At 50.3% G+C, this 12,785-nt stretch overlaps 1 protein-coding gene across 1 annotated transcript in view; it reads right to left on the reverse strand.

The window, feature by feature from the left end:
* Positions 1-12,785, reverse strand: part of SCARB1 (scavenger receptor class B member 1) — an 85,886-nt gene that overhangs the window by 19,207 nt on the left and 53,894 nt on the right. The window contains exons 3-7 of the mRNA XM_023739269.1: positions 11,549-11,690; positions 10,937-11,140; positions 9,117-9,212; positions 6,462-6,577; positions 3,668-3,834 (exon numbers count right to left, since the gene is read on the reverse strand). Coding sequence (XP_023595037.1) covers positions 3,668-3,834; positions 6,462-6,577; positions 9,117-9,212; positions 10,937-11,140; positions 11,549-11,690 — 725 coding nt within the window. The remainder of the gene's footprint in view (positions 1-3,667; positions 3,835-6,461; positions 6,578-9,116; positions 9,213-10,936; positions 11,141-11,548; positions 11,691-12,785) is intronic.

The following is a 12,785-nucleotide window of genomic DNA, read 5'->3' on the forward strand; positions in this document are numbered from 1 at the left end:
TTCACAGAATGGAATCCACACACAGTGACGAGAACAAATCGCAACCTCCACCAACAACACAATTAATCTCACAAACAATAAGTAAGAGAAGCCATGAAAAACCAACAAAAGAGTATGTACTCTATGATTCCATTCACACAAAGACCAAAAGCAGGCAAAGATTTCTCTGTGGTGTTAGAAGTCAGGATCATGGCCGAGACGGAACAGGAGGGGTTTGGGGGGCAGGTGAGCTGCCATGTTGTGTTTCTTTATCTGGGTGCCGGTTACATTTTCACGTTGTAGAAATTCAGACTGCACATATAATTTGGGGACTTCTCTCTACATATGTTGTCTTAGCTCTCTAGTGCTGCTATAGCAGAAATACCGCAAGTGGATGGCTTCAACAAACAGAAATGTATTCTCTTGCAGTCTAGGAGGCTACAAGTCCAAATTCAGGGCGCCAGCTCCAGGGGATGGCTTTCTCTCTCTGTGTCTGCTCTGGGGGAAGGTCCTTGTCATCAATCTTCCGCTGGTCTAGGAGCTTCTCAGCGCAAGGACTCTGGTGCTTCTTTCTAGGTAGTATGAGGTCCCCCTCTTCTCTGGATCGCTTCTCTCTTTTGATCTCAAAAGAGACTGACTCAAGATACAAACTAATCCTATATATTGAGTTCTGCCTCATTAACATAACTGCGTCTAATCCTGCCCCATTAACATCGCAGAGATGAGGATTTACAACACTTAGGATGATTACATCAGAACACAAACCGTGGACAACCACACAATACTGGTAATCCTGGCCTAGCCAAGTCGACACACATTTTGGGGGCACAAAATTCAGTCCATAACATATGTTTACTTCAATTTAAAAAGGAAAAAAAAAACTTCATTTGAATAAATAATTTTAAAATCCCTAGCAAAGACTTTTGAAATTCCTTTGTTAGCTATGCTAACCTAAGGCAGTGCAAACCTACTCCCAAGTCCTCTGCAGTGGATGGATGCGTGCTGTTTCTATCTGCCCAGCACCACTCTGCCCTTTTTCGGGTACCTACACTCCAATTTGACCTTTCCCATCTCTCAGCCATGTGCTTTGAGTGAGGCTGGCCCCATCCATGGATCCAGGAGTGGAGCATATAACACAGCCTGGCCAATCAGCATATTACATCCTCAGCTACAGTGACTGGTTCAAGCTGAGCGTGTGATGCAAGGCAAACCAATCAGAGCAAGTCCTGGGACTTTTACTGGAGTGAAGGAAATGGAGGTGGCCCCTTTCTGCTGGACTCACACTGTGACGAGGCGAGGCCAGAGCCCCTCAGGAACAGCCTGCCTGACAGCAAAGCCAGCCCTGAGGAAAACCAAGCTGGAATATGGAGAAACTTCCAGACAACGTCTGAGCTCAGGATCCGAGCCTGATACAAGGATCTACCCTGTACTTTTTAGTTACACAAACCAAAAAGGGCCCTTCTTTGGCCTAAATCGAGTTGAGTGTGACATCAGCCACTTGCCACAGAAATGGATCTACCATGCCCACCATGTGTCAGCACTGCTCAGCCTCCCAACAAGCGAAACTTCTGTAGATGCCAGGGAAGGAAGACGAAATGATAGAGGGCAATGCCTAGGTGGGCCAGACTAGGTCTGTCTCCAAAACCCTCCGCCACAGAGTGCCTGTTCCACCTGAAACTGAGGAAACTGTCCAGTCTGTTGATGTCCCAACCCTGTCCTCCAGAATCGCCATCTCCAGCTGGAAGGCGTGGCTTCAACCAAAGCAGCTTCCAAAAGGCAACCGGAGAGAGAGCAGAGCCTTGGCGGAAAGCCGGTCAGGTAGAAGGCCAGCTTCTTGTCCCACCAATGTGTGACCTCATCACGTCCCAACCTGAGGCCTCAGTTTCTAAATACAGAACACTCTCACACATCCATGTATTCAAATATTTGATGAGGACCCACAATATGATGGGTCTAGTTCTAGAAGCTGAGGAGATAGCACAGGAAAAGAGAAGGTAGTCCTGCCTCATGGAGCTACACTCTAGTTGAGGAGACAGACAACCAACAAGTAAAATAAAATACACAGGTCTCAGGAACATCTAGCTCAACTGGTATAACATAGTTTATAAATAAAATGTTCTACATCCTACTTTGGAGAGTAGCATCTGGGGTCTTAAAAGCTTGTGAGCGGCCACCTAAGATACTCCACTGGTCTCACCCTGTCTGGAGCAAGGGAGAATGAAGAAAACCAAAGACACATGGGAAAGACTAGTCCAAAGGACTAATGGACCACAACGACCACGGCCCCCACCAGACTGAGTCCAACACAACTTGATGGTGCCCGGCTACCACCACTGACTGCTCTAACAGGGATCACAGTAGAGGGTCCTGGACAGAGCTGAAGAAAAATGTAGAACAAAATTCTAACTCACAAAAAAAGACCAGACTTAACTGGTCTGACAGAGACTGAGAAGCCCAGAGAGTATGGCCCCCAGACACCTTTTTAACTCAGTACTGAAGTCACTCCTAAGGTTCACCCTTCAGCCAAAAATTAGACAAGCCCATAAAACAAAACGAGACTAAATTCGGACACCAGCCCAGGCACAAGGATAAGAAGGCAGGAGAGGACAGGAAAGCTGGACAAATGGAAATGGGGAACACAAGGTTGAGAAGGGGAGAGTGTTGGCATATCGTGGGGTTGGCAACTAATGTCACAAAACAAGATGTGTATTAATCATTTAATGAGCAACTAATTTGTTCTGTAAGCCTTCATCTAAAGCACAATAAAAAATAAATAAATAAATAAAATACAGTCAATGATTTCAGTTAGCAGTGAGTGCCAAGAAGACTATAAAAAGATGATAAGCAACTGCAGTGGGGCTGTCTTGGGGATTGGCACAACCGAAACCCATCGGAGACGCCAGAAGAAGTTTTGCTGGTGGCACCTATATCACACCCAACCGTGAAAGCTCACACCACCAACCAAGAGGATTTACATGACAATCCAACCATCATCAATTTCTTTTGTCCCTGGAGAGGGGAAAGACCCTCTGCCCCAAGCCTCACCTCACTCTCATATCACAGTGTGGTCAGCCTAAGAACGGCCCCCCAAAGCTGTCCTCATGCTAACATCCAGAACCTGTGAATACGTTACCTTACAAGGCGAGGGAGGGATTAACGCAGCATATGGAATTAAGGTTCTAACCAGCTGACCATAAACAAGGCAGGTATCCAGGTGGGCCCAAAGTAATCACAGGGGTTCTTAAAGCTGGAAGAAGAGAGCAAGAGATGTGACTATAGACTCGGAAGCCTCAGAAAGACGTGGCATCGCTAGCTTTGAAGATGGATGAAGGGGCCACGAGCCAAGGAATGTAGAAGTCTCTAGAAGCTGGAAACGGCCAAGAAGCCTTCAGAAGGAACGAAGCCCTGCCAATACCTTGATTTTAGCCCCATGAGACCGATGGCAGACTTCTGACCTCCAGAACCATGAGATAATTAATGTGTGTTGTTTTAAGCCACTGTTTGTGGTGATGTATTGAGGGACTCCCTAATACATACAGCATGTTTTTTCTCTAATTATCTTTCCACTGTTCTCCTTATCTCTGGCCTAATGGGATTATCAAGAGTTCAGAGGCCAGAGATGCAGATAAGCCCTCACCACAGCCGCCCTCCGCCCTCCGCCCTCTGCCCTCTGTGAGGCCCTGTGTACCAAAGCGGCAGGTGCTGACATTCTGGATTCCAGACTCCAGGCACGGGCAGAAACCCTCGTTGGGCGGGTAGACGGATCCGTTGGCAAATAAGGTGGGGGGGGCCACGAAGCGGTAGGTGGGGATACCTTCAAACACCCCTGCCTCCTTGTAGACCAGCTTCATGGACCTGTAGGGGGCAGAGAAGGGGAGGGGTGACCCCCAGAACCAGGTGGGTGGAACTGCATCCCGTTCAATGCAGCCCCCATCCATCCACTCCTCCCACCTTCATTGCCACCTCCCAGGCCACCCGCCGTCACCTCTTGCCCTGTCTCCCCGCCTCAGCTCTGCCCCTCACCCCATCAATCAACTGGCCACACCAACCAGGTCTTTAAAACAAGAAGACATCACTCCCCTCCTTATACCAGCAATGACTCCCACTTGAGCTGGCGATAAGATCCAACATGCTCGCCATGGCCCACAAGGTCCTACGGGGTCTAGCCCATGCCTCTCATGTCCTCACCCACTTTTCTGCACCCCACCGGCCTCCTTGCTGTTCCTTGAACATGCTCATCTCTGCCTCAGGGCCTTTGCATCTGCTGCTCCCCCTGCCTGGAATGTTCTTCCCTTGAATCCTCACACGTCAGACTGCTTCAGTAGGGTCTTAGTCCAGTTGTCCCCTGCTCAGGTAGCAATATCACCTCACCTCTTACACTTGCCCTATTCGTCCTCCGTCCATTCTCCCTGCTGTACTTTCTCAAAAGCACTCCCCAGTTTGACTATGGACTGTGGATTAGACCCACGCTGTCCAGTACAGTGACCACGGCCACCTCTATCTAGCCCTTGAAATGAGGCTCGTTCAAATTGAGATGGGCTGTCAGTGTAAACCACCAGGAAAACCAGCTGCGGTTGAGTCAACTCTGACTTGTGACAACCCCATGTGTGTCAGAGCAGAACTGCACCCCACGGGGTTTCGGTGGCTGATTTTTCGCAAGTAGACTGCCATGCCTTTCTTCCGAGGCGCCTCTGGGTGGACTCAAACTGCCAACCTTTCAGTTAGTAGCCAAGCGCGTTAACTGTTTGCACCACCCAGGGACTCCATAAGTGTAAAAGACACTTCAAATTTCTAAGACTCAGTATGGAAAAAGGAACGCAAAATATCTCTTTGATAACATTTTGCACTGATGACATGTTGAAATGAGACTATGTGGGATATACTAGGTCAAATAAAATATACTATTAAAATGAATTCCATCTGTTTCTTTTTACTTTTTTTAACGTGGCTACTAGAAAATTTCAAATTACATGTGCAACTTGCACTATATTTTCATTGCACAGCTCCAGATTAGACAACAATGTTATATCAATGTTAAATTCCCCGATGTCAGTAACTATAATGTGGTTATGTTAAAAATGTCCTTGTTTTTAGAAAACACACGCCCAGGTATTTCGGCATAAAGGGGCACGGTGTCTCCAACTCACTCTCAAATGGTTCGAGAAAAAAAGATATACAAAGAGAGAAAGGCGGGGCGTACTCAGAAAGCAGACAAGACAAACAGAAACAGCGGGTGGACCTCGGTAAAGGGCTTAGGTGGAGCTGCTTTACTTCTCACAGAACTTTTCTCTAAGTCTAAAATTACATCAAAAAACTAGAACACACACAGAGCAGAAGTACTTCTTGTTCTTGACACCCTCTTGTTCACATATTTGCTGACCACCCAATAGGACATCAGCTCCCAGAGAGCAGGGACTTTGCCCGTCTTGTCCCTGCCGCGGCCCCAGCACAGAGGAAAAACTCAAGCTAGTTGAGAGAAGGCAGACAAGCCAAGGTTCATGTTAGTTAATTCCCCAGTAAAGGATTTCCCCAGAGGGACCGGAATGGAAGACAGGACACAGCAGCACCCGGAGAAGCAGTCTAGGGGACGCTCTCTGCTCTCAGTCCACAGGCTGGGACCACGGGGATGGTTTACCCTCCAAGCACAATTGTTAACCCTTCAAGGCATGCGAGCTGGAGACTGAGGGGCTGCAGGATGGTGAGCTGGATGTCTCAGCCCCCCAAATGGTAACACGGCAGCTGGCCAGACGGTGTCGGAAGGGAACCCCTCATGCCTTCATTGCTCAGCTCTGCTGCCTCGATCCTTTCCTGCCCCCCACCACACACGTGCCAGCAGCCGCTCTTTGGGCCTGTTGCAAAAGTGTCAGCGGTTGGAGCTAGCTCTCTAAGGTGCAGCAAAAAGAATGCAAGATGGCCTCAGAGGGCTAGTTAGCAGCAACCAGCCCAGCCTTCTCCAAGTGCTCTGATAAAGGAGCCCTGCTGGCGCCAACAGTTAAGGACTCAGCTGCTCCCTCAGTTAGAAGGCTGGTGGTTCAAACCCACCCGGTGGCTCTGCAGGAAAGCCACCTGGTGATCTGCTTCCCTAAAGATTACAACCAAGAAAACCCTATGGGGCAGTTCTACTCTATCACTTGGAGTCACTATGAATCGGGATCGACTCAACAGCACCCAACAGCAACAACTTTTGAAGATCAAGTACTGCTGATCAGAAGTCCCCAGCCAAGTGCCATGAAAACCAGTTGCTGTAGAGTGTGACCCCATGTGTGTCAGAGTAGAACTGAGCTCCACAGGGTTTTCAATGGCTGCTATTTTGGAAGTAGATCCCCAGGCCTTTCCTCCAAGGCACATGTGAGTGGACTTGAAGCCCCAACCTTAACTGTTAACGTCTGTACCACCCAGGGCCTCCCCTTGTGCTATCAGCCATCTGGGAAGCAGATTCCCGCCGTTCGGGAGGCCCAGAACAGTCGTGTCTGAGGGATTACCGGCAGGCATCAGGGCTGTAGAATTCCAGCGAGGATTTGGGAGTCATGAATGGTGCCCACATTTCTCCAGAAGTTCCGTTAATCATGTTGCACTGGTCAGAATGCCAGAAGCTGACCTGAAGGGAAGCATTTAGACATGGCCAGTCAGGACAGCCACAGCCTCTGTGGCTCTCACGTGTCCAACTCCTGATTTGGAGCTGTGGCATCACACTCCGTGGACCCTGGTGTGGGCATTGCCCTCTCATTCCCAACACTGTCCTTCAGCAGAAGCCAGTGCGCTCGGGGACAGGGCCTGGCACAGTGGGTGGAGGGCAGCTGTGCAGCCAGACAGACAGAGGGAGTGTCCACTGCAGCTTCCCACTCCCTTCCCAAATTTGCTGGGACTCGGTCACTTCATCCGTAAAATGGGCGTATCCCCCATATCTCCAGACTGAATACAGCAAGAACACAGGGGGCAGGAGAGGTGGGACATAGAACAGGGACATCCTCATCCTCCACAGAGGACGTCAGTGGGCACTCCTAAAAACAGATAAAGTTAAGAAATGCAGCAATAAGTAACACAAAATCATAACGGTGGCTGCCAGGAGGGCTCAAAACAGCCCATTGGAGTAGTTGCTTCAGGGCGAGACCTGGGCAGAACAAATCAGACTTTTGATCCTTCTGTACCATTGTTAGGAGCCCTGGTGGCACAGTGGTTAAAGCGCTCGGCTGCTAACCAAAAGGTCAGCAGTTGGAACCCACCAGCCACTCAGCGGGAGAAAGATGTGGCCGTCTGCTTCCATGAAGATTACAGCTTTGATGGAACAATTTGTATAAAAATTGTTAAATGGGAACCTAATTTGCTATGTAAAGTTTCAAAAGCCTTGGAAACCCTGTGGGGCAGTTCTCCTCTGTCTTATAGGGTCACTATGAGTCAGGATCGACCCGACAGCAGTGGGTTTGGTACTGCTGTTGTGTGGCGTGGAGTTGATTCTAACTCGTGGCGACCCCACGCGTCACAGTGTACAACTGCCCGATGATAGGGTTTTCTAGGCTGTGATCATTACGGAAGCAGATCACCAGGCCTTTCTCCTGCAGAGCCACCGGTGGGTTCGAACCGCTGACCTTTCAGTTAGCAGCCAAGCAAGTAACCGTTGTTGCCACCAGGGCCCCTTCCTTCTGTACTACTGGATTTGTTAAACCCTGTGCACAGGTACATTTTTCCCCCAACAATTTCTACGTGTACAATACAGTGGCACTGATCACATGCTTCATGTTGTACAACCATTCCTGCTATCGTTTTCCAAATTATTCCCCCACCATTAACATAAACTCAATGCTTCCTAAGCAAAAACTTTCCCTTTCCTCCCCGCTCCCACCCCTGGTAACCACTAATAATCTGCTTTCTATGTACTTGCTTATTTCATATAAGCGGGATCATACAGTATTTGTCCTTTTCGGGTGCACTTTTATATTTAAAGGAGCCCTGGTGGCTCAGTGGTTAAAGTGACCGGCTGCTAACCAAAAGGTCGGCGGTTCGAAACCACCAGCGGCTCCGCGGGAGCAAGATGTGGCGGTCTGCTTCCCTAGAGATTTACAGCCTTGCGAACCCCGTGGGGTCGCTATGAGTCGGAATCAACTCGACAGCCGTGGGTTTGGGTTTGGGTTTATATTCACAAAAAGAATGTGAATAGTTGTCATGAAGAATGGTAATTTTGGTGACAGGTAGTGACCTTGCCACTCTGGGGTCTTCAGAGCTGAGCACTGATTCTCATGGCCCACATTTAGCAGCTGGGAGCCACGTGACGCCACGCACAGTCTTTTTCAAGCATGTTGACCAAAGATGACTAGGATGGGGAAAGCGAGCTGCAAAGTCATACCGTATGATCTGCTTATGTTCAAACAAGAAGGCAAAACCCTCACGTATCTCTACGTGTACATAATTGTGTGCAAGTGGATAAAAACAGACAGGAAGAACATACTCCAAACTGATGATTGAGGGTTTCCTCTGTGGTTGGGGTAGGGGGAGCGGGGAAGGAGTAAAAGGTGGCATAAAGTGCACTTTATATATATCTCCATTGTTTCTGTTTTTAATGTGAATATCTTCCTGTGTTTCCAGCAGAACATTGTTTAAATGTTTTTACAAATTCAGAACCAAAGGAAGAAAGAACTCAGTTCCTGGCACACACTAGGAGCCCAACAAGAACAAGCAATTACTATTTTGCACCCTGCCCCCTCCCCACAAAGGTCAGCAGTGAAGGGCCCTCGAAACCAAGGGCTCGGGCAGCTTTTAAAAAACAAAACCAGTTGCCATTGAGTCAACTCTGACCCTGGTGCGCCCATGTGCGTCAGAGTAGAACTGTGCTCTGTGGGGTTTTCAGCGGTTGATTTTTCCCAAGTGGATAGCCAAGCCTTTCTTCCATGGTGCGTCTGGGTGGACTCGAACCTCCAACCTTTTAGTTAGCAGCTGAGGACTTAACCAGCTGCATCAGCCACGGGTAAAATCCTGAACTCCGTGAGTGTTCTCCCCCGAAACGTCTGCTGCAGGACAGATGCCACCCACCCTCCTGAGTTTCAGGAGAAAGCGAGCGGGCAGAGTGGCCAGGCCAGGGCCCCTGCCTGCCCCTGGTTCCTGTTCCACCCAGCCCGGTCCAGCCCACCCACCCTCTCCCTCACCTTGCTGAGCCCGTTCCACCTGTTCACCAGGTGGATCCTGCTGAAGTCTTTGACGCCCGTGAACACAGTGAAGAGCCCCGAATGGGAGTTGTTGAGCTGCAGACAACGGCAGAGAAGAGCATCGTTAAGGCCTCGGGGCCGAGGACAAAGGGCCCAGGGCTGCCCTCCAGCCCGCCCATTCAGTTCCAGGCTGGGCCTCCCTTCCTCTAGGAGGGCAGGGACCTCATCATCTTGTCCCTCCTCCCAGACATCAAGAGGAGAAGGAGGGCTTGGGGCTCCCTAGGAGCACCCCACCTTCCCTCTCAACTCAAGGAGAGTCGGGCTTTCCTCCTGGTATATAGTAGGACCAGCCTCCCCACCCCACCCTAACCTAAACTACAGCTCGGCCATGGGACCTCGGTCAGCCAGCCTAGCAGCCACCTTGGGCCACGAGGTCACCTCAGGTGTGGAAACCACACCCTAAGGATGGCAGGGCAGAGCAGTAGAAGGGTCCTTCGTCACCGTTGCCAGTCGCCGTCAAGTCGATTCTGACTCACGGCGACCCCATGTGTGTCAGAGGACTGAGCTGCAAAGGTTTTCAAGGCTGTGAGCTTACAGGAGCAGATAGCCAGCTCTGTCTTCCAGAGCATCTCTGGGTGAGTTCAAGCCTCCACCCTTCCAGCTACTAGTTGAGCACTTAACCATCTGCAGCACCCAGGGACTCTATAAAAGGAAGTGTCTAGTTCCCTGGAGATGTGAAGCCACCATCAGCACAGAACAGCCTACCTCTGGACTGTTATTCTGGGGTTTCTAGTAAATGCAGTCAAACACAGACGATTTCCCGTGTGGTGCAAACAGTTAAGCACTTGGCTGCTAACCGAAAGGCTGGAGATTCGCGTTCACCCAGCAGTGCCTTGGAAGAAAGGCCTGGTGATCTACTTCCGAAAACTCAGCCATTGAAAACCCTATGGAGCACAGTTCTACTCTGATACACGTGGGGTCATCGTGAGTCAGAATCAACTTGACGGCAACTGGTCTTTTTCTTTTCTTTATGCTAGTGACTGGTGGTGCAGTGGTTAAGAGCTCAGCTGCTAACCAAAACGTCAGCAGTTTGAATCCACCAGCCGCTCCTTGGAAACCCTAGGGGGCAGTTCTATTCTGTCCTATAGGGTCGCCGTGAGTCAGAATCGACTCGACAGCAATGGGTTTGGTGTTTTGGTTTGTTTAGTGACTGTAATAACTTTCATTTGCAAAGTGCTTCAAAGTTTACAAAGTGCTTTTACAGAATCACGTCACTTATCCCAAACTTGACAATTTACCCACACACTCAGAACCTGCTGTCCTGGTCAAAAATGTTTTGAATCACAATTTCCCCCCACCCCCACCCCCACCAACACCCTACACCAGATCAGCAGAGCTCAAAGAGAGGATTGAGGCTGGAGCAACACAGACGGCTCATTAAAACCTGTGGTTGATGGAACAGAACAAGGTCAAGGGTCAGAAGTCAGGGATCAGACTACATGGCTCAGGAGCCCAATCGCTGATGCCGCCAGGGCAGTAATTTGTGACCTGCCTCCCCAGCCTCCATTCCCCCTTCTAGAAACAGCTTCTAATTTTCTAAGCCAAACCCCAATCACATCAGTTGAGTGCTGGATCCAGCTGCACCTGAATCTATCCCTAGTTTTCAGTTCCCTATTTTGCTTGAGCCCATTTGGGTTAGGTTTTCTGCCATTTACAACTCATAGCCCATGGATTCCCACCAACAGCCAAGCTCCAAAGCAAGTCGGTAACCAGGTTTGCATGTGTGTCCACAGAGGACAAAACATGGGCATTGCACTTACCTCAGAGAATAACCCGAACTTGCCATTGAAGGGGAACATGTTGGGAAGGTAGTTATTGATGATACTCAGGAGGGGATCATCATAGCCCCACATGATCTCCTCAACGGTGCGGTTCATGAAGGCACGCTCCCCGAGGGTGCTGAACATCAGGGTCAGGAGCAACTTCTGGCTCAAGGGCTTGTCCTCCATCATCATGGCGGCCGTCTGCAGAGGGAGGCAGACACACAGAGCAAGAGTCAGGAAACGCCAGCTGTTCCCATGATTCTTGGCCCACACCCTGCCGCAAAGGCTGCAGGCGATGACCTGGGCGCGCCCATCCAGCCCCCCACCCTCTGCCTTGCTTTTGGAGATTTCAGGTTTGTAGATTGAAAAGGACAAGAAAATGACATTGGCTAGTACTTCTGAACCAGCGACAGGTGGACACACCAAGGAAACTCAGAATTCGTGGGGTGGTGGATGCAGCCTGGACAGAGATCCAAGCCCCTGAGAGCCACCTGCTGGGCCTAAGGACTGCCATGCTCTGCCCAGCCAAGGGCCTGCACCATGCAAGGAACAGGCGGGAAGAGGCTGAGGGTGGGGATGTGGGGTGGCGCGGCCATGGGGGACTCTCACCAAGACCAGGATGTTGGGCATGACGATGTAGTCGCTCTCCAAGCCGTGGGACTTGGCGGGCTGGAACTGGAATCTGCGGTACTCCAGGAAGGACACCGTGTCATTGTCATAGAAGGTGATGTTGCTCTTGTGCCTGAACTCCCTGGGGGGGTGAGGAGTGGGGTAGCGATGGGTGGGCCGGCGTACTGTGGGGCCAACATCAGACTTCCTGTGGGGCCCTCAGATGTTGAGGACATCACCACCCCAATACAGCCAAAGCAGGACATGGCCACCTCCCCCGAGTCTGCCTCTCCACCGCCCACCCACTGCAGGACCCAGCCTACCACCCACCCAGCTGCTGCCACCCTCCCCCACCCCCCACATCCCTCTGCCTGCCTTAGAGCTCCTCCAAAGAGTACACTCCCTCCTCTACCCCAACGATGCCACGACCATCTGTCACCAAGCCGGGGTGACACCCCAGCCTCCTACTACGGATCCCTGCATTTTCACTGGGAGGAAGTGTAGCAGAGTGGTTAGGACATCACTCCGAAGCCAGAAGCCAGATGGCCGAGGCTCAGGGCCTGCCTCCAACACTTACTACCTCTTATGGGTTGAATTACGTCCCCAAAAAGAGAGTCCTAAGCCCGGGTTCCTGTAAACGTGACCTTGTTTGGAAATAGGGTCTTTGCAGATGTAATTAGATGGGATGAGGTCATTAGGCTGGGCCTTGGCCTCTTCATGACAGGTGTCCTTACAAGAAGAGGAGGAGAGAGAGATGAACAGGGAAGACAGAGACTGGAGTGATGCTGTCACAGGCCAAAGAACTCCAGGGGCCACAAGAACTGGAAGAGAGGGGGAAGGACTCTGCCCTAGAGCCTTCCGAGGGGGCCCGGCCCCGCTGGCTCCTTGATGCCAGGTTGCCGGCCTCCGGGACTGTGAGAGAATACATTTCTGTTGCTTTAAGCCAGCCAGTTTGTAGTACTGTTATGGAAGCCCCAGGAAACTGATATACTAACTGCGCCTCGGTTTTCCCATCTGTAAAATGGGAGTAACAATAAGACCTACTTCACAGGGTTGTTTTGAGGATTTAATGAGTTAATGCACATAAAACAATTAAAACAGTTGCCCAATGCATAGAAAACACTATATAAACATTAGCTATTATAGCTACGGCTGCTAACCAAAAGGTCAGCAGTTCGAATTCACCAGCTGCTTCTTGGAAACCCTATGGGGCAGTTCTACTCCGTCCTATAGCGTC

This window comes from Trichechus manatus, unplaced genomic scaffold (genome assembly GCF_000243295.1).
Source record: "Trichechus manatus latirostris isolate Lorelei unplaced genomic scaffold, TriManLat1.0 scaffold00131, whole genome shotgun sequence".
In the NCBI taxonomy this organism is placed as follows: domain Eukaryota; kingdom Metazoa; phylum Chordata; class Mammalia; order Sirenia; family Trichechidae; genus Trichechus; species Trichechus manatus.